Raw genomic sequence first — 26,071 nt, 5'->3', positions numbered from 1 at the left:
GGTTCTTGAGTGTTGTACGGGGTTGTTGGCTATTTTGACGGCACTCTCATTATCACACAAAAGTGGGACTTTAGTCATATTGTAGCTGTAATCTCTCAAGGTTTGCCTCATCCAAAGTAGTTGAGCACAACAAGCGCCCGCAACAACATACTCGGTTTCAGCGGTGGATAGGGCTACAGAAATTTGTTTATTTGATGACCAAGACACCAAGGACCTACCTAAGAAATGGCAAGTCCCGGATGTACTTTTCCTATCCACTTTACAACCGACATAATTGGAATCCGAATAGCCGATAATTTCTTTATGAACAATAACAACTCTATGAAGCTTGTATCAGACCACTCATTGCTTGCCTTCAATTGTAGTTGTGAAAGCACGATATGCAACTTTGTGTGCTCCTTCATTGGTGAAGTTCTCTACTATAGGTTGAAGCTTTTGAAAATCTCTTTCAATAATGAAGTTCCCCCATCGTGCAATATCTACTCCAGATCATCGTCGTCATCGTCAGCCAACATCTACTCTAGATCATCATTGACCAACGTATCTCCAACAGGCGGCATATCAGTGTATTAAATAGTTGGCATATTGATGCACAAGTCTTTGTCTTCTCTGTTAGTGTGTTGCCCTTCCTGTACGATCTCAGCTTCACCGTGCTTGATCCAACAGATATAGCTAGGCATAAAGCCCCTTGACATCAAGTGGGAATGTATTTGCTGGGTGGTGAAAAACTGCTTCTTGTTCTCGCAATCGACGCATGAACAACACATGTATTGAGACTGTGTATTTAACTTATGCGTCGTGGCTGCTAAAGGAAATGCTTCATCTCGTTCTTGTACTATACGCTCACATGGCTCGCATCATACATCCATCTTCTGTCCATACCTAAAGTTTCTATATTAGAGCTTGCTAATTAATTAAAATATAAAAATGTAATTGAAGCTTGATATATATCTTAATTTTATGACTAATTTTTCTAATTTATTAAAAATAAAAAATGCTCATAACTATAGCTAATGTAAATCAAAAATAAAAATACTTTCCACCATAAAGCTATTAATTAAAGCTTTCATATCATAAATGATGCATGATTGTATCTATATTGTCTTAAAACATCATGGCCATCATTTTTAAAATCTAGAGCAATTTAGCAAATAAAATTCAACTAGAAATGGATTAATGATGAAATTACATACCTTGAACACATAGAGCAAAAGAATTCCTCAAAATTTTGAAGTCATCAAGAACTTGGTGACCAAAAATGACTGCCACCGAGCAAAAACATAGGTCCTCTCTATTGTGCTCGGGGTTGGGAAAGGAGATGATGACTTTTATATAGTCGAGATATCACTATCGGTTTATATAACCAGCCGGCAATGATGTTCTGCTATCATTACCGGTCAATGGCTTAAGCCGGTAGTGATGAGGTAGGTAGGCATCATTGGCGGCGCATATCGACCGACAGTGATAATATTTATCACTGCCGGTTCATAAGCCACAATGACTGATTCTTCCCGCGCGACTTATAAACCGACAGTAATGGTTCGATATAAAAGACTAATTTTGTAGTAGTGATATTAAAAGTACTTTAAAATACAAATTTACTGAAACAAAAAATTTATACTAAACATGTATATAGTTTAACTTAGTTATCGATAAAAACTTTAAAATTTATTTTTTCTTAAACAAAATATGCCTTAGGTTCTTAAACTGAGAAGGGAGTAAAAGACAGTGCATGCGGATAAGATCACCGAGAGGACGAAGTACATCGCGGACCATATGGTGCCGTGATGTCCTCATCCGTGTCCAGGTCCACGCGAACCTGGCTGGAAAGGTACCCCGTATTAGAATTTGGGACAGGATGTTGCAGATTGGAACCTCACCTGCCGCTTCTGTCCAAGTCCAACAAAAGGACAAACTAATAGTAGATCTTATTCACCTAAATATATTTACACACTTTCCCCGAGAGACAAAAAACAATGAATTGGAACAATTGGTGGCAGCATTTTCTTTGGCTATAATGGTGCTTTGTGAAATGAAGTATTTTTTATATTAAGTTTTGGTTTTTGATTTTTTGTCAATATTTTTCTTGAATAATTGTCAAAATAATACACATCAATGACAAAGTTTGCAGTTTATACTAAAAGCGTACTCTATAAATTTCCACATAGCAGAGCACTTTAAACCTGTCTAGATGATTAAAGTTTTTTCTGAGAAGGAATACTGTAAATACTATTGAAGGGAATGTTTTCAATTAAAAATATCAATACAAAGACAATGACTTATTTCAAACTTTTAGTTTTAAATTAAAAATACCATTAATATGCGTGATTATTCTATGTGAATATTTCCCCTTGTTGTGGTGATTTCTTTAATTTCGTCTTCACAAGCTGGATAAATAGTTTTTCAGGCAAGGATTTTTTTTTTTAAGCCAAGGAAATAGAACAAAGTTAGACGCGAACATGGCAGAGTACGTGAAGGAACTTTTGCGGCTCCAACCTTCTGAAAGTCACTAACTTGTTATCAATCTTCAACTTATTATTTTCTTTTTGGAAAAGTTCTAACCGATGCTTGTCAGCTTGTGTACCTTATGAGTAGAATTGAAGAAATAATTTTTAAATATATGCATTCTTTTTCTTTCAGTGTGCTATCTAGATTAATTCCTGGGTGCATCATGCTTTCTCTTTCGCTTCATACACCATAGAGTACTTGCTTCCACCTAGGAAGGAATATGCCCAAAGATGCCAAACAACCTCTGACAAAAGAAGTTGATGCCACGCATTCTTCTAGATGGCTGCTTTGTCGTTATTATTGATCTGTTCCAGGTAGTTATAGTACGAGCATTTTTTACTTTAATTTTAAAGTTTCCATGTGATGCAAATGCAAGTATGCAACAGAAGAAAAATAGAGCTAGATGCCTCAGGCCGTCTGGATTCTAAAGTACGTATCATGTGATTTTTCTTAAAATCGTCTTTGTGACAGATGATGCGTGAACAGCATATACCTGCAACTAGTTGTTAGAAATTGAGATGCTCAAAGGAATTTAATGCCATGTCAGCCACGCATATCGAACAATGCCATGTTAACCAGCCGTAAGCTTGCATCAGATTGTGCTTATGTGGAAAAGTGAAGTAATTTAATAATTAGCAAATAGTCTACTCACACATCTCAACACGCTTACCGCATGTAGTACCCATGACATAGTATGGTAGGGATTTTATCTATTATGATATCTATTAGTGATATAAATAACTCTTATACACAACCGTTAGCTATATTGTTATAGATACCCTAATAAGTACCTATTTGGTTCAAATCCACACATTACCATAAAAACTATGGTAAAATATGACACTCCACATATTTTGTGACGAAACGAAATATTAGTCACTACAACTTTAGCAATATTGGATAGATATTTTTTATGATGGGTGGCCCACGTACAAGGAAAGTGTGACCTATCATAGCTGTGGAGATGAAACAATTATCGACCACACTTGGTCAAAATTGCCTAATTAACTTTAGTGTGAAAAAGTTCAGCATTGAACCAAACCTGCCTGAGTTTTGCTAGGTTGATGAGTGAGTAGAGAGAGACAAAAAGGTAGATCAACACCTATTTTGAGTCAAGTGAATTTATATATACTTGTTCTAATATTGGTATTAAATTATTTACAGAGGAAATATGATAGCTCTCATGAATTCTAAATAATTTTTGAGTTGCCTTATACTATATGTATGTGGAGGAAGGCTACATCCATTTTTAGCACTTGTCTTGCCCAGCGAGGACAAGTGCTTGGAGGCTATTTGAAAATGTTGTTTTGAGATCCAAATCCATGATATTTAGTAGAATTTAGGAAAGCTACCTTTGTCCTAGCAAACTAGCTCAGCCGGGCAAATATTTCTTGGGTTGCCTAAGACTGGCAAGATTTGCTCCAGTAGATTGTTATCTACTTTGCCTAATCAGCTTCAATTGAGCACAAGCAGTCTCCCGAAAAGGAAGGAGCCGAGAGAATTGAGGATTTCAGGCAGACCTCCCTAATTCACTCGTTGACCAAGATCCTCTAAAAAATCCGAGCTACGCCTCATGCCACATATGAATGAGCTACTATTGTCATGCCAGAGCGTCTTCATCAAACAACGTAATATCCGTGATAACTATTTGGCGGTCTGAAGCAGACAAGGAAGCTGAAAAAAAAGCAAAACACCTACCTTGCTAACCAAGCTTGACACCACTAAAGCTTTCGACGCAGCACGATGGAACTATCTTTTCTCCCTTCTCCAGCACCTAGGCTTCCCGATGCATTGGTGCAATTGGATCTCCACCCTCCTTGCCACCTCCTATTCGAGAATCGTTGTAAATGGCACGACCAATCCCCCTCCCCAATTAAGCATGGCCAAGGCTTAAGACAGGAAGACCCACTCCCACCGCTTCTTTTTATCCTCATAATCGCCCCTTTGCAGCGTATTTTTTATCTTGCGGTTCAGAAGGGCCTGATCGGTCAGCTAAAAGGCTACCCCGGACATCTCCGCATGTCAATGTACGCTGATGATGCGGTGCTCTTTGCCACCCCAATTAAGTAGCAGATCTCAGCTTTAGCAAAAATCCTAGACCTTTTCGGGGATGCAACAGACTTGCGCACAAATCCTAGCAAATCAACTGTTGCTCCGATCAGATGTGCTTATCTTAACTTAGATGACATTCTTGCAGAATATGCCAGCCAAGCATATGAGCTTCCTGATTAGGCACCTTGGGCTTCTGCTCTCCGCACATCGATTGCAAAGGATGAACTTTAAACCTGTCATAGACTTATGACAAAGCCGCTTCAAAGCTTGCACCTTGGAAAGGAAAACTCATCACCTTAGAAAGGAAAATGCTTGTGCCTTTCTCTATTTTTTTATTGTTTTGTTATTTTCTTATTGGTTCGATTGACTATATAAAGTTTTATCAATAGTCTCTCTTATTGATATAATTGGTAGCTTTGCTCTGGTTCATGTTAAAAAAAGAAACAAGCAGTCTAATATTGGAGACCCATGTCCTTGGCGAGACAAATTCGGAGAAACAGAGGGACTGAAGCGCGAAGCCTCGAATCCTTCCCCGGGCGACAGCTTCCCTTCTCCCCGTCTCACCATCTACCACATCTTCTCTCTCCTCGTAAAAAAGCGCCCCTCTCCACGACCGCGACGCCACCCATGAGAGCGCCACCGCCACCCCTCCACGCCGCCACCCCGGCTCCCCGCCGCGAACCCTAGCATGGCCGCCGAGTCGTGCGGCAGCCGCGGCGCCTCACCCCCGCCGCCCCCATCCTCCGGTGGCGCGGCCGGGAGTCGGCGGAAGGCGGAAGCCTACGCCGAGGTGCTCCGCCGCATCCGCGCCGGCGGTTACGGCGGCACGCGCCCCGGGTTGGACAACGAGCTCTGGGGCCACTTCCTAGGCCTCCCCGCCAGGTCCGCCTCTCTCTCTCTCTGTGCGCGCGCGCTGCGGTTGCTAGTTTTTGTGCGAAATTTCGACGCCTTGCGTTTGACCAATCGGCTGCTGTACTGTTGAATCGCATGAAGAGTTTATCTATCTTGGATGCGCTTGATTTTTCTTTATTTTGCTGGTGCTTCTGGGGTCCAGTGGATTGCACAGGAGCTGATCCACAGCTCTACTCGTTGCCACTGTAGCTAAAGCTAGTGCCTTTTAGCCGCTGATAAGATTTGTGTCCGCCTTCGCCTTCGCGCTTGTCGCTAGGTCCACCCATGGGCCTATGGTAGCTTTTATGATGCTACGTAAATACACACGGATCAGGATGAAAATATAAAGCTAACCGGGGTGAGATTTCTTGGTTAGTACTTCTAATTGACCCAATTAGCGTAGAAACTTTGCTAGTGCTAATCCTTCTCGTTGCAGAATCTAGATTAACCCCAACCCAACTCGTCTTGCAAACAGTACATGCAGTACAACACCTCGCAGTACAGCAAGTTGATGTTCCTTTTCTTTGTTTATTATCTCGTGAAGACTAGTTTATTTTCTTCTGTACAAGGAACACGCGATGCCGGTCTGTTTGGATGGTGGACGCACCGTTTAGCGATGGATGCTTGTTTCTCTTTCTAGTATCACAAAAGATATATTCTTGGTTGCTTTAGTCGACACTCGTAAATCTACTCCTACGGATATTTCTTCATTCTCATCTGAATGAAACATGCAAACATTCGTTGTACTCACTACCACATTTCACACTATCGCAGACGGTTTTTAACGCATATCATAGACGAGAACGAAGTCGTATGTGCGAAAGTCTCTGTGATATCGAGTTTGCCATAAACGGATAACCATCCATATGTAATATGACATAGCATAGACTGTTTTCAATATGAACTGTATGTGATATTATTTAAAAAAATTCAACATAGAAAAAATAAAAAATATATATTTTGGTATTCGAGACATCTCGCAGGGTCGCAAGTCACATGATTTTTTGCACGAAATATGTGTGCGTGCCGTTTGTAGATGTCGAACATGTGACCTTATGTCTCGCGCATAGCTTCTTTACCATCTCACCTGTACATCGTTGCTAATAGCAAAAGGATATTTAATCCTTTTGACTCTTGTTCAAAACTTTAGACAATTATTTGGGTATCTAAATAACTTTAAATGAAAAGGCTATAAACTACAAAGTTGTAGATCTTGTTGAAAACTATAATTTTCATATAAAAAGTTTCTTCATCTGACTTCATATGAATATTTTATGAATTTTCAAATATATACTATAGACGGATATTTATAAAACCCGTATGTGTTGGTCATCTAGACACAGACAAATATTTATAAAAAACTGTCTGTGTCTAGGAGAGCAAGAACATATATACGGTTTTACTAAAAGACCGTCTGTGTGTAGACGGCTACTAGACACAGACGGTTTTTCATACGAAGTTGTTTGTTTCGTTCAACAACACACATACGGTTTTTCAGGGAAATCGTCTGTGTCTAGAAGCCGTCAACATACATACTGTTTTTTAGTAAAACCGTCTGTTTGTTCTCACTCTCCTAGACAACTGAGAATATCAGAGACACTTTTTTTTCTATCAACCGTCTATGCGTAATTTATTAGTGATGGCTTTTAAGTAACTGTCTGTGACGCTGTGTCTACTATTACTATTTCTATGGTAGTGACTATTTCTTAAACTTGGACTGTGCGTGTAAAAATGGAATGCTTGGGCATTCCTCATGATGATCGCCATTACATTTTGGTGAGATGTTATTTGTTTTTTTTTTCTTTCGCTGTGCTGTTTGCTCCTTTAGAATTGCTTAGCTTTGTGTATCCTAACATTGTCAGAGCATCAAACCAGCAAGCTTATTCAGTAGAGGACTGTAGCGTTGCATAAGCACGTCTCTTGTAGCTCTTCAACGCTGTGGCAAGAAATAGCATTGATTTGAATAATTACATTCTATTTAAATATGATATTAGACATGCTTGGCTATTTGCATTGGACAGATATGCATTGGATGTGAATGTTGAGCGGGTTGAAGATGTCTTATTGCACAAGAAATTGCTTGAGCAAGCCCATGAACCCATGAATGGAGGACTGGTCTTTGATGTTCGTCCTTCACAGGTGATTAACTCATACATCATATACTTTACCTTATACATACTGACCAGACATCAATTGGTGACCATTATTCTACTCATCAATTTCTATGAACTAATCATGAACTCTTGAAAAAATCTTGAACTGGATCCTATCTAGTTTAAGACCTCAAATTCACACAATTACACAATCAGCTTCCTCTGTTAGCTGCTGCATGATATTGTTAAGTAGTATGTTAGTGTGCCATTGTCAAAAAGAACTATATACAAGCTGCTTCTTTCACTTTTCACTAGCACAGAAACCGTTTTTCCAGTCGGCTTGTAACTATTTTCCCAGTTGGGGTTGGAACCGTCAGCAAGAAGGGAACTGTTAAAATGAGCAACTACTCCAGTTGGTTATAAGAACCGACTGCTATAATCTTTCTTATAGTTGGTTGTTACCACAAACCGACTGAGCTAACCAAAGTATTGCAGTCGGTTCGGAACATAAACTGCCTGAACTATGCTGTGTAATACAACTGGTTTCTTACCAAACCCGATTGAGATATGCTCCGTAGTCTAGCCGGTTTGTTATCGGAACCGTCTATTATATTGTCTGTATTGCTGTTGGTTGTTGACATTAACTGACTCTACATTTCGGAGTAGTACAATCGGTTATTTACCCAAACCGATTGAAATACGGACTAGATTATGAAAAGAAAACCCCATTTCTTCGCATCTACTTCTCGTGTCTCAAATGTGGCATAGAGAAAACGATAGAGCCCCAGGAGGATTAACAGAAGGAACATGAGGGCATGCAACGATAGTCACGCACAGTGAACATGGAAATGATTTAAACCGATCAATTAACGCCCCCATTACACCATAATTAAGGAAACGTCAACAACAACTCCTGCTAGCAAAATATTTCAGTAGGTTCTCGTTCGGAACCCACTGTATCTGTCCAATTATTACAGTTAGTTTGTGACATGAACTGACTGCAACATACTTTAGTAGGTTCTAACTATAACCCGACTGTATTAGTTCGACTCTTTCAGTCAGCTTGGGGTATTAACCGACTGTAATGTATTGCAATCAGTCCTTATTACAAACCGACTGTAATAGGCTTTAGGACAATTGGTTCTTTGTCACGTGCCAGTTTCAGTCGGTCTGAGCTAAGGAACCGACTGGAATACATTTAGTACCGACAGGTCCAAAAATTCGATTGTAACCTGCCCCTTTGAAAAATCATTTCTATAGTAGTGTTTATTATTGGCACATCGTCATGGTTTTCACAGTATTCATGTTGATAGCTAGTTCTTTTCATTTCATGTGGAATAGCTGCTTTTGCTATAAAAGCATGCCTAGTTATTTTAAAGCTTATCTTATCTCGCCTTGTGAAATGAATCTGCATGAAGGGTTAGATGTATTAATCAGTTTTAGAATAAAGAAATTGCACTATTCACTATAGACTATTCAAAGATGACTTGATAGAATATCTCATTATTACTATTTTTGGTTGTTTTTTTCTCTTGGCATTTGTTTCTCTTATTCCGGTGTCCTCAGAGTATTGCTTCAGTTTTTTATCAAGAAATACAGAGGGTGGTAATATACATAAACTTTCCTACCGTACATACTCTTTGTACTACGCTAGTCACCATGTACGTGGAATCCACATTGCCATAATACTATACGATGCATAAAACAATAATATTGAAATCATATTTCTTATTTCCAATCTAACTTCAGTTTGGTTTGATATTGTGGTGAATTCTATTCATTTTAGAAGAATGGACCAAGGATATATTAGCTTTAATCGTGTAATGGTATGACATTTTCTTAGGGTGGGAACAACTTTTAATTTCAGTGCTGGATCTTCTAACTGGATGGTTGGGATCCCCTGGATCTGCCAAACTCGTCCCTTTATAGTACAGAAAATGTATGGATTTTTTAGTATACTGTAGTTCTTTCATTTGAATGTTAATTAACTTAACTAAATGAACTGCACCTTTATGTTAACAATAATTTAGTTTTAGGTTGTTACTCTGGAGGAAAGCACCGGACTTGAGTCCTCAACTTCCTTTAAGCAAGAAGAACAAGATTCCCAATGCTCTTCTTTTTCATCAAGAGATCAAAGGTGATTTTAGTCTTCTCTGATATTGTGCAGTTTACTTGCAAGTTTGTTAGCTTGTATTGTTTGGATGATTTTTAACATCTCCCATGTTACCCTTATAGTACAGTTTAATTATTTATTTATTCTAGTGCTTCTAATAAAAGTACGTAAGAATATAATTTTTTTTTGTCTTGAGTGTTCCATTAAAAGTGTTGCATTTCTTTACCATTCGTTATGGGGCTTCCATAGGTTTTAGTATGTTTTGGTAATAATAAGTTAAGGGCCAATATTTTCTGATACATAATACCGTTACAGGCCTTTGCATGAAATTATATTTGCATGTGACGATAAGCCAAAGCTTCTTAGTCAGGTAAACTATCAACTTCTTATCTGAGAACTGGAAATTACTATTTGCATGGTAGCAGCATTTTAACTGTCATGATGTTTGTCTGCCAAATTACGTTCTCTCTGTGGACACTTGATATAAGTAATTTATAGCCTCCAAATTGTGGAAACCTCAACCAGCATGGAGCCGCTAATGTGAGCAAATTCTTTCTGAAACTTAGGGAGTTTAGTAGTGAGATAGCGGCCTGCATTAGTAAGCTCTGTTCCAGCTCTGTTCTGCATAGTTAAGCTTTACATCTTCACACGCTTTCTTTTCCTCCCCCCCCCCCCCCCTCCCTAAATTATGATTTAATGTAGCATCTAGGTGCTTTGAAATGGCCTGGTTAATATGGTAATGTGATGGAATTCTCACTAGTTTCAGTTGGTTGAGGAAGTTGTCAATCATATTAGCTACCATATAAAGAAGACTCTGAGGTCAACTGTAGCAACAAAGTGGCCTTGTCTGGGCTTATATACCAAGTATTGTGCGTTGGTGTTATAGGTTTTTGTTACTGTTTCTGAAGGTATCTCCGTACAATCTCTTTGACCATGTACTGGCCTAAGCACTGGGTACACACAGGCTTGTACAGACTACAGCATGTTCCCCGATTCAAATTTCTGCTCTGTAAGGATACCCAAGATATGTTTGGTTTTTTTGCTCACCCTTGCCTAGCCTTGCCTAGCAAGGTTAGAAGACAAGCATGCATGTTTGATTCCTTCGATTGGTTTGAATTTAGGCATGGTGGGCAATGATTTCCTTGCTTTTGAGGGAGAGTCAAATTGGCTCTCCTCCCCTAGCAAGGTACACTGTATGAGATTTCACTAGTTCATGAATAAAGATGATAGTGAGATTGGCCTGTACATCACAGGTGCAGACAAGTAAATAATTTATAGCACCTGGAATCCTGGACTGGATTCTGGTCTGCCTTAAAGATTTCCATCTTCCTCATCTGCCTTTGCCTGACCATGTGGTCGTATCATATTTCATTCAAATCTCCTGATTTAGATATGCACAAATATGTAATATTATAATGGATGAGTAGGGCCATATATATTTTCATCAGATTGCAGAATTCTCAAAGCATATCCAATTACACGCAGGCCTACCACCAACTTATGTTCCATATTATATCTTAAAACAATTGTGTCCATCAGTTACAGACTATTTATCTGGATATGAAACTATGACAGCATGACATCAGGTTAATGCGCTGCAAAGATCTGCTACGAAACATTTGTTGGCTTTAAGGAACGAAACGAAAGAAATGAAAGAATCTGTTAATATACTTGATCTTATCGAAAAGGCCGAGAAAAGATGTGCTTGTTTGACTAGGTTCCATTCGATAAGCATCGACGAACAAGGTTTTTGCTAAGTATTGTTGAATGGCTGGAAGCTAGACGCTCCAACAAATGACTGAAGCCTTGTCTAAGCGGATGGGTTAATTCCTTGTATTATCAAGTCATCAAGTCGAGTCGAGTTGCCGTACGGGCGACTTGGTCTAGAGTAGACAGCAGAAGATCCACAGGATGGATCATATTAGAAGTATAGAGCAAAAACAACAGGCAAAGATAGAATTAGAAGTAAAGAACTCAAAGTTTCTAAAATGTCCCATTCGACAAGCAAATAAACATTAGGACAGGAAGTTATCAAGCTACTAGCAAATTAACATAAGTAAACAATGAGTTCGTAACGATAACAACTAATCAAAGTTGCTTCAAATTAGTCATCCAAGTCGAAATCATCCATGTCAAGCCAGCCATTGTTGCCACTACCTAATCCATCATCATTGTCATGAGGACTACTTGCTGGACTCTCGCCAAAATCATCCTCAACATCTTCATCATCATCGTCATCATCCTTGGACTCCACAAGTGCTTCTTCCTCTTCCTCATTGTTCTCTTCAACTTTGGGCTCCTCCAAGGCTTCATTCCTCTTTTTATGCTGCCGGTGCCGAGAATATGTTTTTGTCACACGGCGTACCAACTCCTTGAGCTGTCATAGGTGGATTTGAATTGTGACTCCGAAGGTTGCGCATTGCACCAACTGATCCACTGATGGCCTCATCAACCTGAGCCCAAGATCTTCCCCTTCATGGACCTTTTCCGTGTTCTTGTCAACCCACTCATTCTCCCTATCAAACTCATCTAGGACTAATGGGTTAGACCTCTTCCCTTTAGACCCTTCCTGACTCAACTTTTGGAACCTATTTGACATCCTCCGGTTATATGAAATGTACACCAATTTGTTCAATCTTTTGTGCTCTAACCGGTTCTGTTTCTTGGTGTGAATATGAAAATCTAAGATAGGAAATAACATTACTAAAATTAGCAATTGCTTGCAGTCTTCTTGGATATGTTGTAGGTGCTAGATACTTATAAACTCAAATGTACTCCAATTCCTCTCACATCCGAAGGCCGAGGCACAAAGACTAACAATGTGCTTTGCTAAAGATTGGAGCTCATAAGCAAGGCCACCATATCCATATGCACCGCACCCCATCAAAGAACTATATAAGTACAAGTGTTGAACTTATTAGAACTTCAAACATAAGAACATTTCAACATTATATGATTAAATGCAAAAAAGTTATGAGGATTCTTGTTGATCAGTCCTTGATTGCTAATTTCATTGCAAAGCAACCTTCCATCCTCTCATAGTCATCAGCCAAATGTGAGAACTGCACAAATGGTTTTGTTGCTCTCATGCAATCTTCAATCGAACCCCAGAATGCCATAGAAAGACAGTTTCTGCTACTGTTTTTCCCTGTCTCTGTGTTTGACAATTTAGACATAGTCCAAGCCTCATCCACAAACAGACTTTTCGAAGTTGGCCTATGCTTGTACAAACATGACAATGTGAGAAAAGATGTAGCAAAACGAGTAGTTGCAGGCCTCATAAGATCCATGCTATTTGTCTTCTCCCTCATCGCATCAAGTAGTCTTCCATGCCTATAGGTGAATGTGGTCACCTTCTTAGCCTTTGCAATGCATGAATTGAATTGTGGAATCTCCCCCCCAATATCCTCCAACATAAGGTCCAAACAGTGGGCTGCACAAGGGTCCAATATTAGGCAGGGAACCTCTCCTATTACACCATTATTTGTCACCACCTACACCACATATTGGATGCCAATCTCATTAATTTTGTCCTCCAACACCCTTGCTAAGAAGTGTGCACCAATTGTCTTGCTTGATAAATCAAGGGAGTCCAAAAAGAATGTCCCTACTGGACTATTGACAAGGAAATTCACTAAGTGGCGAGTCCTTTTACCAGTCCATCCATCTAACATGAGTATGCAACTATATTCTTGCCAAGCCAACTCGTGCTTATCCCTCAATGCATCGGTCTTCTTCTTTGCCCTCTCAAGCAGTGGCTCCCGGATGCCATGATAAGAAGGCGATTTGTAACCAGGACCATACTGCCCTACTGACTCCAACAAAATCTCCCAACTTCTTATATTGATAGCATTGAATGGCAAGCTAGCCTCATACCAAAAATCAGCCACATGATCGTCAACCCTTTGTAACAGTCAAATTCCTAAAACCAAAGAAAAATAAAAACTTTTACAAAAGAAAAATAAAAACTTTTACAAAACCAAATAAAACCCTATGTGTGTCTATGTGCATCTATGTAAATATGCATGTATGTGAGTATATGTATTATATGTATAACCACATATATATATTGAGGGCTATTTTTCTTGTAAAAGAATATGTATATATATATATATATATACTTGAATGTTTGATTTATTATGTGAGCTAATATAGCTATTTATATAGTGTATATACTGTATAAGTATACATATACATGTATATACAAGAGTATACAAGAAGTAGATTGGAAATATAAATAGAAAAGGGAATTAGAAATTGGAAAAAGGTTAAATGGGCCGAAACCTAGGTAGCCCACCACCTCTCATTCCAGCCGATCGGCCCAACCCACCCTTTCCTGCCCTCCACCTCTCTTCTCTCTGACAGGCCAGACCCACGCGTCAGCTCTCTCCCTCCCTCTCTGTTCCAGTTTGACAACAGGTGCGCCCGCCCACTGCATGTGGAGATCGTCGAGTCCGAGTAGGAGACCAGGCCATGACCGCCAAAATGAGCTTGTGTGATCCTCTAGAAGCTCAAGCCCGTGACGATTTCACCAGAGCTCGATTCAATCCCGAGAAGACGTCGCAAGCAAGTCTACCGGCCGCACAACACCCTAACCAAATTCGCGCAAATGAGCTAGAGATAAGCTGCGGATCAAGAGGGGGAAGAATCCTAGGACCTCATGTGAGCTTTAGCCCGCATTATCTATTGTCGAGCCTATTTGAACAAGGAGATCGAGATCGAACCGCCGTCGCTGTCGTTTTTCAAACCAAATCGATTATAATATAATGAGCTCGCCCATGTATAAACATGCGACCCCCTAGCCTCCCAGAGCATTGCGTAGCTCACCGAGCCAATAGGGCGACCCCAACCCATCTTCGACGAGCTTCGCAAGGAAGAGACACTGCTCATCGTCGCTAGCTTCACCAACGCATCACCACCGTTGACGTGTGCCTAAGGTGAGTTCGCCGTGTCGCACTAAGTGTTTCCTGCCGCTCGGTGTCGAGAACCGTAGCTGTTAGCACCCTTCCGCCCAAAGTCTGGCCATGCGTCGCCGCGAAATAGCCACTATCGCCCTCCATCGTGTCGGAGGCGGGCGCGAACGTGTGAGAGCCGTCCGATCTATCATGTACAACATAGATTATGTCGTCTCGTACCCCTTCGGTCCGTTAGATCTAAGCCCTTAGATCTAAGATGGATGGCTCAGATTTAATGATCTTAATGGCAACCGTTAACACCCTCGTGATGCCATTTGTGCCACGTCAGCCGCTGAGTCAACAGGTCACATTAGCGTTTTTGCTTACGTAGTAAGAAAAGTTAGCATATTCGGCTGAGTCAACATTTTTTATTCTTTTTAATTGTTTTATTGTTATGCTGACAACATAAATAGTATAAATTGCACAACAATTAGTTTCTCAGTATAAAAATAATTCTAAAAAATTGGAATAATTAAGAAAATGATTTTATTAATGTTTAATTCTGTTTAATAGTTTATTTAATTCTGTTTAATAGTTATATTTAGTTTTATAATCCAAATAAATGCTAGAAAATTCTAGAAAAATCCTAGAAAGTCCCAGAAAATCATAGATGATTTTGGAAAAATTCTAGAAAATTCATATCAATATAATTTCATATGTAGTTAATCTTTTTGGTCCTATTTTAATTTTTAGAAAGTCGTAACTTCTTAACCGTAGCTCCGATTTGACCTGTTCTTTCGCCGGATTGTCTGAAAAAGCGTGATCTCATGTGTGATGATGTTTGTTGTGTGCTATTTGTTTTTTTTTTTTGGATCTTGATGTTTATGTGTTGCCTTTTCGCGTATGTTTGCCAGTAGACGCCAACGTTCCGGAGGAGATAGAAGGACTGCAGGATCAAGACTTCGAAGATCCAACTGAGTACAGTGAAGGCAAATTATGTTCTTGAACATGTTTATCTCAGTTTTACAAATGTTTTGTTCTACAAACATGCATGCTAATAATTTATTAGGAATTCCAAGAGTTAAGCTCTACCCTAGTTCCCATAGTATCCTTGTAGCCTTGATTTGGTTTTGGGTTATGAAAGGGTAGATGATGCTTAGCCTTGCTTTGGGATGGTGATCATGATAATTGCTATACGAAACTTGATAGTGATCCTATGCAACAATGGTTAAAGTTTTTGGTATAATTTTGTAGTAACATGGTATGGGGATTTGAGCATGTGGTCTGATGAGATGGGTACAAGTTGTACAGTTGGGATGTGGCAATCTTGCTCAAATCCAAGGACCGATTCGTGGAGTGATCTTTTCGTGTAAACAATACAACAAGCCTGGAATGGGACATGCCTAGCCAATTACTTCCTCTGGTCATAAATACTTGTCGCTTTGATCAAGATCCGGTTAAACTTTTAAAACTCTGACCGTCAATAGCTTTCAAAATATTTAGTTTGGAAACATAAAAATCACACGTGTGGATTTGTTTTGAAAAATATTTTTATAATATTATAGTTTTATTAGATATTATATCTATATTCTAATAGAAAATAATGGTCAAAGTTGTACGTCGAAGATTGTGAAAAGTCAAAAATGTCATGTATTTTTGACCGGAGGGAGTAATTTGCATGCTAAGTATTGTGTAGATCATCCGGTTCTGTGGAACGGAAATGTGTACTTTCAGGATGTTCCATTTGCGTAAGAGGAGCTTCCGTTGTTGAGGTATTCACGCTGTGGTGAAACCTTAGTGGGTATACACGTGCTGAGAATGGCATTGTAAATGCTTTGAAGTGGTCAACTCAGCGCACACCTTAGAAGTGTGTAAGGTGCTGACGAGTACCGGCAAAAGAGTTTGATCATGCCTTGTGGGTAAAGTGTACAACCTCTGCGGAGTGTAAAGCTGGTTAATCAGTTATGCTCACGGTTAAGAGTGTCAAGGAAAACCTCTCATGTTTAGAACTTGATGGTATGGTCGGTTTGGTCTATCATGGTGGTGGGAACTATGATTAAGATGTTCAATCTTGGTGGTGGGAACCTTGGTTGAGGTGTGGGAAGGTTGGTTAAGTTAAGATGGTTGAAATCTTGAGGTGGTTGGTTATTTATAATTATTCACTTATTTAATACCGCTTTTCAAATGCTTTTACTTAAATGTTGTTTATGCAAAAGAGCTATATTGCCATATCACTGTCAAACCTTCATATGCATATTATTTCTTCATAACTTGCTGAGTACGACAAGTGCTCACTTTTACTATCACCAAATACTCAGTTGGAGAAGGTATTGAAGAGTTCGCTGAGGATGAATCGTTGTAATACGCATTCTACATTGATCGTGCTTGTGGAGATGTCGTAAAGGATTAGACCATACATAGCTACATTAAAGAGTTTCATTTGAATTTTGGCTCTTGAGGGTCACTTTTATAAGACGATTTATTCGATTTAGGTATGTATATTGTAACGACTATCATCAATGAAGTCACTATGTGTTGAGATTGATTCTTGGGCTTAACAAATAGGTGAGATTGGTTTGTCCTTAAATCGGTCTTGACGGAGGTGGTATCAGAGACATATCAACCTAGAACGTAGCCTTAGATAGCATGGGCAGCCCTAAAAGGAGAAAAAAATCTTGAAAATAAAAGCCATGCTCAAAGACCTCTTATCTTCCTCTCTTCCTTAACGATTTACTTATCTCACCTTATGCTTAAACCTACAGATGGAATCAGATCACAACGAAGTTCGCCACTCCAATGGATTGCGCCAAGGGATCTTACCAAGGATGCTTTGGTCCGTGCTCATCGACATAGGATACCAGAAGAAGCCAATGTACGAGGGATCATGGCAAGCCAATGGTACGGAGTGGACTATCACTGTCTTCATCTATGGACGCCGCGCACATAAGGGAGAATTCAGAGTTGCGCGCACCTACTCCACGAAGACAAGGAGGGTTAGTTTTGAAGAAGCCATACAAGATGCTGCACGCCAAGCTCTCTATCGCGTGTGCCTAGGCTATGGGGTAACAATCAAGGATTCATTGTACCGCTACATCCCTGCCCATAGTGCCACAAGCACGGATAATGGAGTTCGATACTATTGCAATGAAGAAAGCACTATATTCCAAATACATGTTCAACTCACTGTCGCCTTGGATCGACTCTATGAGAGCACTATGCAAGAGTTGAAGGTCGTTTGTCACCGCTTGGAAGATGCTGAAGAAGAGAACATGTGACTTCGTCATTGCCTACGTGATGGTACACCTACACCAGCCTCACGTCCAAGCAAAAGATCTTGCTCTGAGTCTCTCAAGTTCAGGATCAGAATATCCAGACAGTGATTCAAATGGAGAACCTGCAATCCCACCCTGCGTACTAGATACGGAAACCCCTGTTAGGCTAGTAGAGATTGATCAGTAGTATCGCTTAGGTCACTTTGGAGTTTTTGGTTCTTATAAATCTTATTGCTTGTATGGAGGGGAAGCACAGCGGGAAGTTGCCGCCCAACCTCCGCAAGTAGCTCGCCGCCGTAGGGAAGTTGACCAGGGTGAATAACTCCTTCAGATCCCCGCTATCTGCCCCACCGATGCCACCTAGGTCTCCGGGGCGCCCCCCTCCACAGTAGCAGATGGCCTGACCATCGGCGAGTTGGATTCGATGGGTAGCCACCGAATCAGGTGGGTGGACAGTGGAAAATTCGGCTGTTCGGATTGGGAGGCACAGATGGGTGGACGGCGACAGTAGATGAGTCGGTCGGATCGAGCCGATCCGGCGGTCAAGTCTGGCTGGATCGAGCGAACCGACGTCGGTAGGGGAGTGTAGGGCAACGATGGAAGAGTCAGCAAGCAAGCATAGCAGCAGATTTGCATGGGCGACAATCGGATCGGGTGGGTGGCGGTCGGATCGGGGGTGATTTGGCCAGAGGCATCACGCAGAGCCCCAGCTGGTGACGGGGAGAGCCCTAGCCAGCGGCAGTTAGAGAGAGCCAACACGAGAAGAAAAAATCGGCGATTTTGGCTAGATCGGGATGAGTTGCGGCGTCCCAAAACATAATCTAGCTCTAATACCATGTTAGGAATAACAACATGTATTCAATGGTAGCCCATAAGGGCAATATATAGAGTACATGAGGAAAAATCTAGACTAGGAGATTACCATAATACCCTTGATTATTGTCCTTAACATAAATCTTGTGTTTCGTCCAGATAACATCTCTACTTGGGGAGCTTGGTCTTAATATCCAAGAAGCGCATGCATATTTGACAAGCGATGGGTATTCCTTGGACATCTTTGTTGTTCATGGCTGGGAGTATGAGGTAATATATATATATATATATATATTTTTTGAAAAAAACAGAACTATCATTATTTGAGATTGCCATGCAAACTTACTGTAAAGTTATTCTTAATACAAGGCCATGTAAACTGTAAGTGCATTGTTTAAGTACTATGTATTGAATTTGTGTGGATATAATCTCCAATCAGATTTAAGGTTTGAATTTGTTATTTGACTGATGAAAGGAACCTTTAGTCTTGTATTCCTGCACAATTGGACTCAAAATCCGGTGGCATATTATATATTTAATTTTTTATACCGACTATTTTACTAACCTTACAAATTCCGAAAAAATATACTAAAATTTGATAAGGGTGTTAAAAAATATACTAAAATTTGATAAGGGTTTAATAACACCCATAAATGTGATAATAAAACGATTTGGACGGTAATACCAAAAGATATAAAAAGTTCACCTTATCTACTAGTTGCACTAACATTCAAGGGTCAAGCGATGATAGTTCAAGCTTATGTAAAATATCTTGCATTGTTATAATGCTCTTATGTTATTTTCTTGAAATGTGCATCCACAAGGTATCTATGTCGTAGTTTCTACGTGAGCATGCTAAAGGCACAAAGGAAGCGAAAATAAAGTTGTCTTATTCAGTTACATGTAATGCTTTTGGGCCCTTTAGTGTACTTTAACAAATCAAAATTTCTTTTACCTGTTATCATTTGTCATGGTTGTTATCAGGGTTGGAGATCCTGCTGGTAAACTGGGTGGTTGTCGCTGGTTACTGGTATCCCAGACTAGTGTGGGTTTTACAAAACTGACCGGATAATCCCATGTTTAAATTTGTGTTCTGAATGCAAACGTTGGAACAAGCCCACTTAGATCTGATAGCTCTTTTTGTAATAAGAGGGGACTTGAAGGATCAAGCAATAACAACAGACACCAGTTTGCAGTATAAAGTACTTGGTCACAGCCGTTTTAAATTCAAATTTTGAACTGGTCCAACTTAGATCCAAAATCTCTCTTCAGAAAATAAAGGAATTTCAAAACTCAAGGATACACACCACTTTGCAATATGAAGTACTTGGGCACAGCCGCTTTGTCTGCAATTTATCTTTGCCGTTGGTGCCTGCAGCAACAGCTCATCCATCTTCCACTTTGAACTATCCTATTCCTACTCTCGTCTCACTTGTTACGAATGCCATCTCCACTGGCTTCTTTTTACTTAAAAGGCATGAATCATTTTGGTTAGCAAAGAGATGAAGAACAAACAAACAAACAAAAAAAAAAACAGCACAGAAGTGCTGGCAGCTTCAAAGTAGAGGATGTGATTTTGTATTCAAAGCATGCATCCTGTGTTCATTGGGCAGTTGCAATTTCTTCCATGTTCAGTTGCACACGATCTCAGTTGCTGGTACTTATTTGTTACTTGTTATTTTTCACGCAGTATTCATGAAGATGGACGCCCGTGGGTGGGTCCTGGTTTATTGTCAAACCAAAACAGACTCTGGAAAACCAGAACCATCTCTCTGCTTCACAAGGAATCATGCTTCTGCCAAACACATTTTTTTGCTTGACTATCTTCCAATCCCATTTCATTGATTCGATTCAATATTGTTTCTTGATGACTTAATTGCAGGGCACTGGCTTCTTGACAGAAATTGGATAGTTTTTAGGGCGGGTAACTGTTTAAAAAATGATTCGGAAATGTGAGCACATGATTTTGGATGATTTATTTCCGATTCCGCTGGTAACTGGTCAAAAAACCATTTCGTGGACACCTGTGGTTACCAATCTGGTAGACTTGTACTAGAAAATAGAGAGATAATTTCCTATGTGCCACTGAATGTTAACAAAATTCTCGATTTGCCATTGAAAAATCATGGTCCCTTTCATGCTACCAATTTAGTTTTTTCATCCCCTAAGTGTCATTGCCGTCATAACAGAGTTGACATCAGTGGCACATAAAGGATGAAAAAAAAAAATTCATCTCCTGTGTGCCCCTGCCGTCACCTTCGTTATGACGGCGATGGCACATAGGGAAAGAAGAAAATTAATTGATGGTATGGAAGGGACTATGATTTTTTCAGTGGCAAATCGAGAATTTCATTAAATTCAGTGTCACACATGGAATTATCTCAAAATAGAACCCTGGTTGTTACATTTAAGAAAGTCCTGTAATGGAAAATAGGCTGCTTAAAATATTAAAATTAGTATATGTGTTGACCTTTTTATATTTGCTATCTTGTTGTGTCATACTCCTTTCCAACAATGTCCAGGTTGGTGTTCTCCGAAGTGTATTGAGGAAAGGCATTGAGAAAATAAAGGTAACAAGATAGAACTATGGTTTTGTTGGAATGTAGTTGAGTTCTTTTAACTTCCAACTATTTCATATGATCTCATGTTAGTTGCCTTTTTGTACTGCAACTTAATTACTGTATTGTAACCAGTAATCACTTGAGGTTTACACTTTTTTACTTCTTGATTTAGTATTTAGTACTCCGTTGTACATGAGTAGTAGCTCCACTGGATTTTACTGTTGCTAAAAGTAAGAATTATTTGGCTATAAGAACATGTGACCTCTAGTGTAGTTTGACCATGAGGAACAACTTGATAATATACAACACCATCACTCCTAGACCTGGTGCTGTCCATGCAGTCTATGATCCATAGACTTTCTGTACATTTGTTCACCTTCTAAGTTCTTTTTTTAAACACTAATGCAGTACAGAGCATGGCCGTTGGTCCAGTCGATGCCTGTTAGGATGGATCACCAGCCATTGGATGATTCTTCTTCATCTGACTTTGTCCAGATACCAGCTGATGCAACTGATGTTTGGGAAGTTGATCCCAGGCTTCTCAAATTTGAACAAAAATTAGCATCGGGATCATTTGGTGACCTGTATGTTCTAAGAAGTAACTAAACTAGCAACTCTTACTTATATATAACTTACTTATTTGGTGTGTTAATCATCAGATACCATGGGACATACTGGAGCCAAGACGTAGCAATCAAAGTAGTCAAGCCTGAGCAGGTTAGCGTTGATATGCTGCGGGAGTTTGCACAGGAAGTATATATAATGAAGTGAGTGATGAGCTTTACATATTCTAAATATCTAATAACTCCAATCACTGCACAATACATCATTTTAGGATTATATTCCTTTTTTCCTCGAAAAAGCATTCCGTTTTATTTGTATGATTGCTCAGTCAAAGTTGGACTCACTATAATAACTTTTGTGTTTAACAAGTAACATGATGCTATATTTAAGGGGAAAAATACTTATTTTCATATGTCTGCGATTTGGGTTTACTGACTACGGACAATACTACTTGGAGTTCATAGTAAAAAAAATCAAATTTATAAGATAATTATTAGAATATTGTATTTTTTGTTTGACATCAAGTTTTCAAACTCACAGCTTAAGAATAATGCATTAAAAAAACATAGGAGAACATCAACCCTAAAAATATATTTGTCTCCTTGATGATTGGATGCTTATCAATCTTGAAATAATCAGTACGTTCCATCTCTTCCATTTTTCAAGTTGATCTGGCATGCCATCGTTCTCCTTGATCTATTTCATCACCTTCTCCAACCGTGTTTAATCCAATTTTCGCAGAAAGGTTCGTCACAAGAATGTTGTGCAATTTATTGGTGCATGCACCAGACCTCCTATTTTGTGTATAGTTAAAGGTATACAGGCCTAACATGGAATAATACTGATGCAGAATATGCCTTGTTCTGCACAGTGCTGCAGCTTCGGTTCTCTTACATTCTACTTCGGAGCATCCTGGAGCATAATTTCTTTTGTTTTTTATTGTCAGAGTTCATGCATAGAGGGAGTATTTTTGACTTCCTTTACAATAGACGAGGAAATTTTCAGCTCCAGGATGTGCTAAGAATTGCATCTGACGTGTCCAAGGGAATGAACTACTTGCATCAGATTAACATTATCCACAGGGACTTGAAGACTGCAAATCTTCTTATGGATGATCAGGTACTTGACTGCTCATCATATATTGTTAACCTTTGATACAACGTCTATGTTAATAAAATAGAAATCTACTTCAATGTTCACTGCACAGTATGGTTGAATCTTAGCTTTGCCAATAAAATTTATTTTGGTTCTGATATCCTATCTTATACTAGCTTTGAAATCGAATCAAAGATAGTTAAGCTCTGTGGCTGTACGCCTGTACCGGTAATTATCATCCGGTATAAGCATATTGGGGCTTCAGTTCATGCCTTTAAGAAATAATTGTGCGAAGTTATCGGCCCCAATTATCCTATTTTTCTGCACATCTGTTTGTTGACTAATCCCACGATTGATATGTGCATGCTTGGCCTAAGCTGGTACCTATAAGGAAAGATTGAGCCAGGCTGCCTACCATGAACCCAATCAATGAATCCTTGAATCTATCTTGTGAACTATGAAACTTCTTTTCGACAATGAGTTAATGACTCATGACCATGTTGAACTGGTTATATTTCATTGCCCTTGGCTTGTATAAATAAGGAAAATATACGTAAACTTGAATTGCTATAAATTAAGTATTATCACATACACCACTTATAACCTTGCAGGTTGTCAAGGTTGCAGACTTTGGGGTAGCAAGGGTTAAAGACCAGTCAGGAGTTATGACTGCAGAAACAGGAACCTACAGATGGATGGCTCCTGAGGTTGATTTTGCCATATTGCCAGTTATTAAATATTAAAAGAATCTTCTATCAAATGTGGTTTCATTACTTAAATGTAGTTTCAAATGATCAAATCCATCGGCTTACATATTAGTTGTGCAGACTGCAGACAACATGTGAGAACTTATTCTCCCTTAGCAACTGCTGATAGTTTTATAATGTGGTACTTCAAAAAAAAAAAAAAAAAAAAAAAAAAAAAAACTTGACCCGTGGGGAGAGACGTCCCCCAGGCATTTTTCTAAGGTTGAGGAACCCCCGAACGTCAGCGCTGCAACTAGTGCTATCGCATAGCGACTGCGTGCAACCGGGAGAGCGGCGAGGGGGATTTTTTGCGAGAGTCGGGGTTTGAGCCCAGGCTGGCCGCCCCACAACTAGAGGTGCTACCGCTATGCTGTCTGCGTATTCTTATGTGGTGCTTAAAAGATTACTCTTGATTTCTTGAAAAAGATTACTTAAAAGTAATCAAGAGTAATCTTTTAAGTACCACATAAGAATACGCAGACAACATGGCGGTAGCGCCTCTAGCTGTGGGGCGGCCGGCGTACTTAAAAGATTACTAAGCGATCATATGTCCTTTTTCAAGAAATCAAGAGTAATTTTTTCTTCGAGCAGCTTACCATAACCTAAGCTATTGCGACACAAATCATTCTCGTTTTGTTATTTTGCTTGATCTACATTAAGGCGCGCCCATTCTATCATGTCTGAATATAATTTGTTTACTTGGTCTGCAGTAGGTATCTCAGTTCCCATAGCAGATTAATTAAAGGATCGTATAACCAAATCTTCGTAACATCAGAAAGTACCTTGAAATATACCAAGAGCCTTCATGGGATCAAACCGCTGATCTCAGACAGAGTAACATAGTGCTTTACCTGTCAAACTGAAGTTCAGCAGATTCTCATCAATTTGTTATCTTTAGATTGACTTAAGTAAAATATACCAAATAGTTTCTTGGCATATTGGGGTCACTTAGTTCCTTAAGAGATGTCTTGCAGGTTGAGCTATGGGGTCACTTAGCATCTTTTAACTAGAAATACTTGCAGGTCATTGAGCACTTGCCCTACGATCATAGGGCGGATGTTTTCAGTTTTGGAATAGTTCTCTGGGAGCTGCTTACTGGAAAGGTTATTTCCTCTCAGCAGCATTTCGTTTTAAGACATAATATAATGGTAGTGCATAATTGTTGTTTTGCTGATATTGTTGAGTTGGCCTTTTCTTTCCAGCTTCCTTACCAAGACATGACGCCTCTTCAAGCAGCAGTTGCTGTTGTTCAAAAGGTATCATAACTAAACGCATCTTACTGCGGTTCATCAAAAAAAGGAAACAAAACACACTTTACTGTTATTATACTACATATCAATTTGCTGAAAGTGGAACGACAAAAACAAGATGTTGAATTGTAGATCTAGACCCCGTCTGGGACATTTTTTCCAGTGCTTGCTGGAATTGAAGTGCTGCTTGTGAAATTGTTACAGAATTCCTGTGTGCCCCATACAGGTCCCTAGGACGCAGGCAAACTTGGAATACTTAATAAGCTAAACCCAATCCTTCTGATGGCAGGATCTGAGGCCTAATATTCCTGCTGATACTCATCCTATGCTTGTGAATCTACTTCAGAAATGCTGGCAGAAAGATCCAGCTCTGAGACCAACCTTTGCAGAGATTCTGGACATACTGAGCTCCATAAAGGCGGTTTGTATTCACAGAAGGATGCACATGGATTTCCCCAATTTTCTTTTTCATTTTTCATTTTGCTTGACATATTTCGTTGGCAATGGCAGGTGGTTCGAAGTTCTGGGCATCACAAGAGGCATTCAGGTCGATCTAATTCCGGGCAGAGGCAAGGCTTTTAATGCGGCAGATTTTGTTTAGTGTTCCACGCCTTTGTATTGTTTTCCTTTTCATTTTGTCTTTGATAGCAAGTTTTTTTTTCAGTCCTGTCCAAAAGACTTCTTTTTTTATTGTAGGCCAGTGATAATTTCAGAATATAGTCTGCTGAGTTATTCGTGTTCATTTCGGGAGGGTTTTTGTTTCCCTTTTTAGTGATCTTCTAAGAATTGTTGCACCACTCAATTTTATATACACTCAAAATCTGGTTAAATGGCTACATAGGAAGAAGGATCCTGCCCTTTTTCTCAAATTAGAAATTGCAAAGGCCTTTGATATAGTGAGAATTTCCCTTTATGCGGATGATGTTGCTCTCTTCATTTCTCCAACAAGAGACGATTTACAAATAATCAAATGCATTTTGGAGATCTTTGGTAAGGCCACAGGTCTAATTACAAATCTAGAAAAGATTGAGGTGTATCCCATTAGCTACGACAACATTGAGGAATTTTTAGAGGTCTTTCCTATCCAATGCAAGGTTTTTCCTTGCAAATTGCCGTTATCCACAAAACGGGTGCACAAAATTGGACATACAACCTCTAATCGACAAGATGGCAGCAAAATTGTCGGGATGGAAAGATAAACTTCTTACAAGAACCGGA

The 26,071-nt window shown here is 39.5% G+C and overlaps 1 protein-coding gene across 10 annotated transcripts; it reads left to right on the top strand.

Annotated features, from left to right (window-relative positions):
• The first annotated feature begins 5,029 nt into the window (after positions 1-5,029).
• Positions 5,030-25,747, top strand: LOC133890025 (serine/threonine-protein kinase STY17-like). Of its 10 annotated transcripts, none has more exons than XM_062330462.1 (18): positions 5,303-5,442; positions 7,473-7,590; positions 9,412-9,483; positions 9,581-9,681; positions 9,973-10,027; positions 20,339-20,422; positions 20,521-20,557; positions 21,160-21,207; positions 21,607-21,782; positions 21,858-21,965; positions 22,504-22,577; positions 22,709-22,881; positions 23,469-23,564; positions 24,626-24,706; positions 24,806-24,859; positions 25,143-25,274; positions 25,364-25,422; positions 25,550-25,747. In XM_062330462.1, the coding sequence occupies exons 2-18, from the start codon at positions 7,556-7,558 to the stop codon at positions 25,623-25,625; spliced, it is 1,461 nt and encodes a 486-aa protein (XP_062186446.1). In that variant the 5' UTR covers positions 5,303-5,442; positions 7,473-7,555; the 3' UTR covers positions 25,626-25,747. The 10 variants fall into 10 exon arrangements, with proteins under 10 accessions (XP_062186447.1, XP_062186441.1, XP_062186442.1 ...); XM_062330461.1 differs by having other exon boundaries at positions 9,575-9,681; XM_062330460.1 differs by having other exon boundaries at positions 9,388-9,483.
• Positions 25,748-26,071: the final 324 nt, after the last annotated feature.

Source organism: Phragmites australis, chromosome 14 (genome assembly GCF_958298935.1).
Source record: "Phragmites australis chromosome 14, lpPhrAust1.1, whole genome shotgun sequence".
NCBI lineage: Eukaryota > Viridiplantae > Streptophyta > Magnoliopsida > Poales > Poaceae > Phragmites > Phragmites australis.
This window is presented reverse-complemented; position numbering and strand designations above follow the sequence as displayed.

Bases quoted from the DNA above. Each gene is read 5' to 3' on its own strand.
- LOC133890025 (XM_062330457.1), top strand. From the start codon at position 5,249: ATGGCCGCCGAGTCGTGCGGCAGCCGCGGCGCCTCACCCCCGCCGCCC. The intron at 5,443-7,472 runs GTCCGCCTCTCT...TGCATTGGACAG, and splicing joins TTCCTAGGCCTCCCCGCCAG to ATATGCATTGGATGTGAATG. The intron at 25,275-25,363 runs GTTTGTATTCAC...TGGCAATGGCAG, and splicing joins TACTGAGCTCCATAAAGGCG to GTGGTTCGAAGTTCTGGGCA.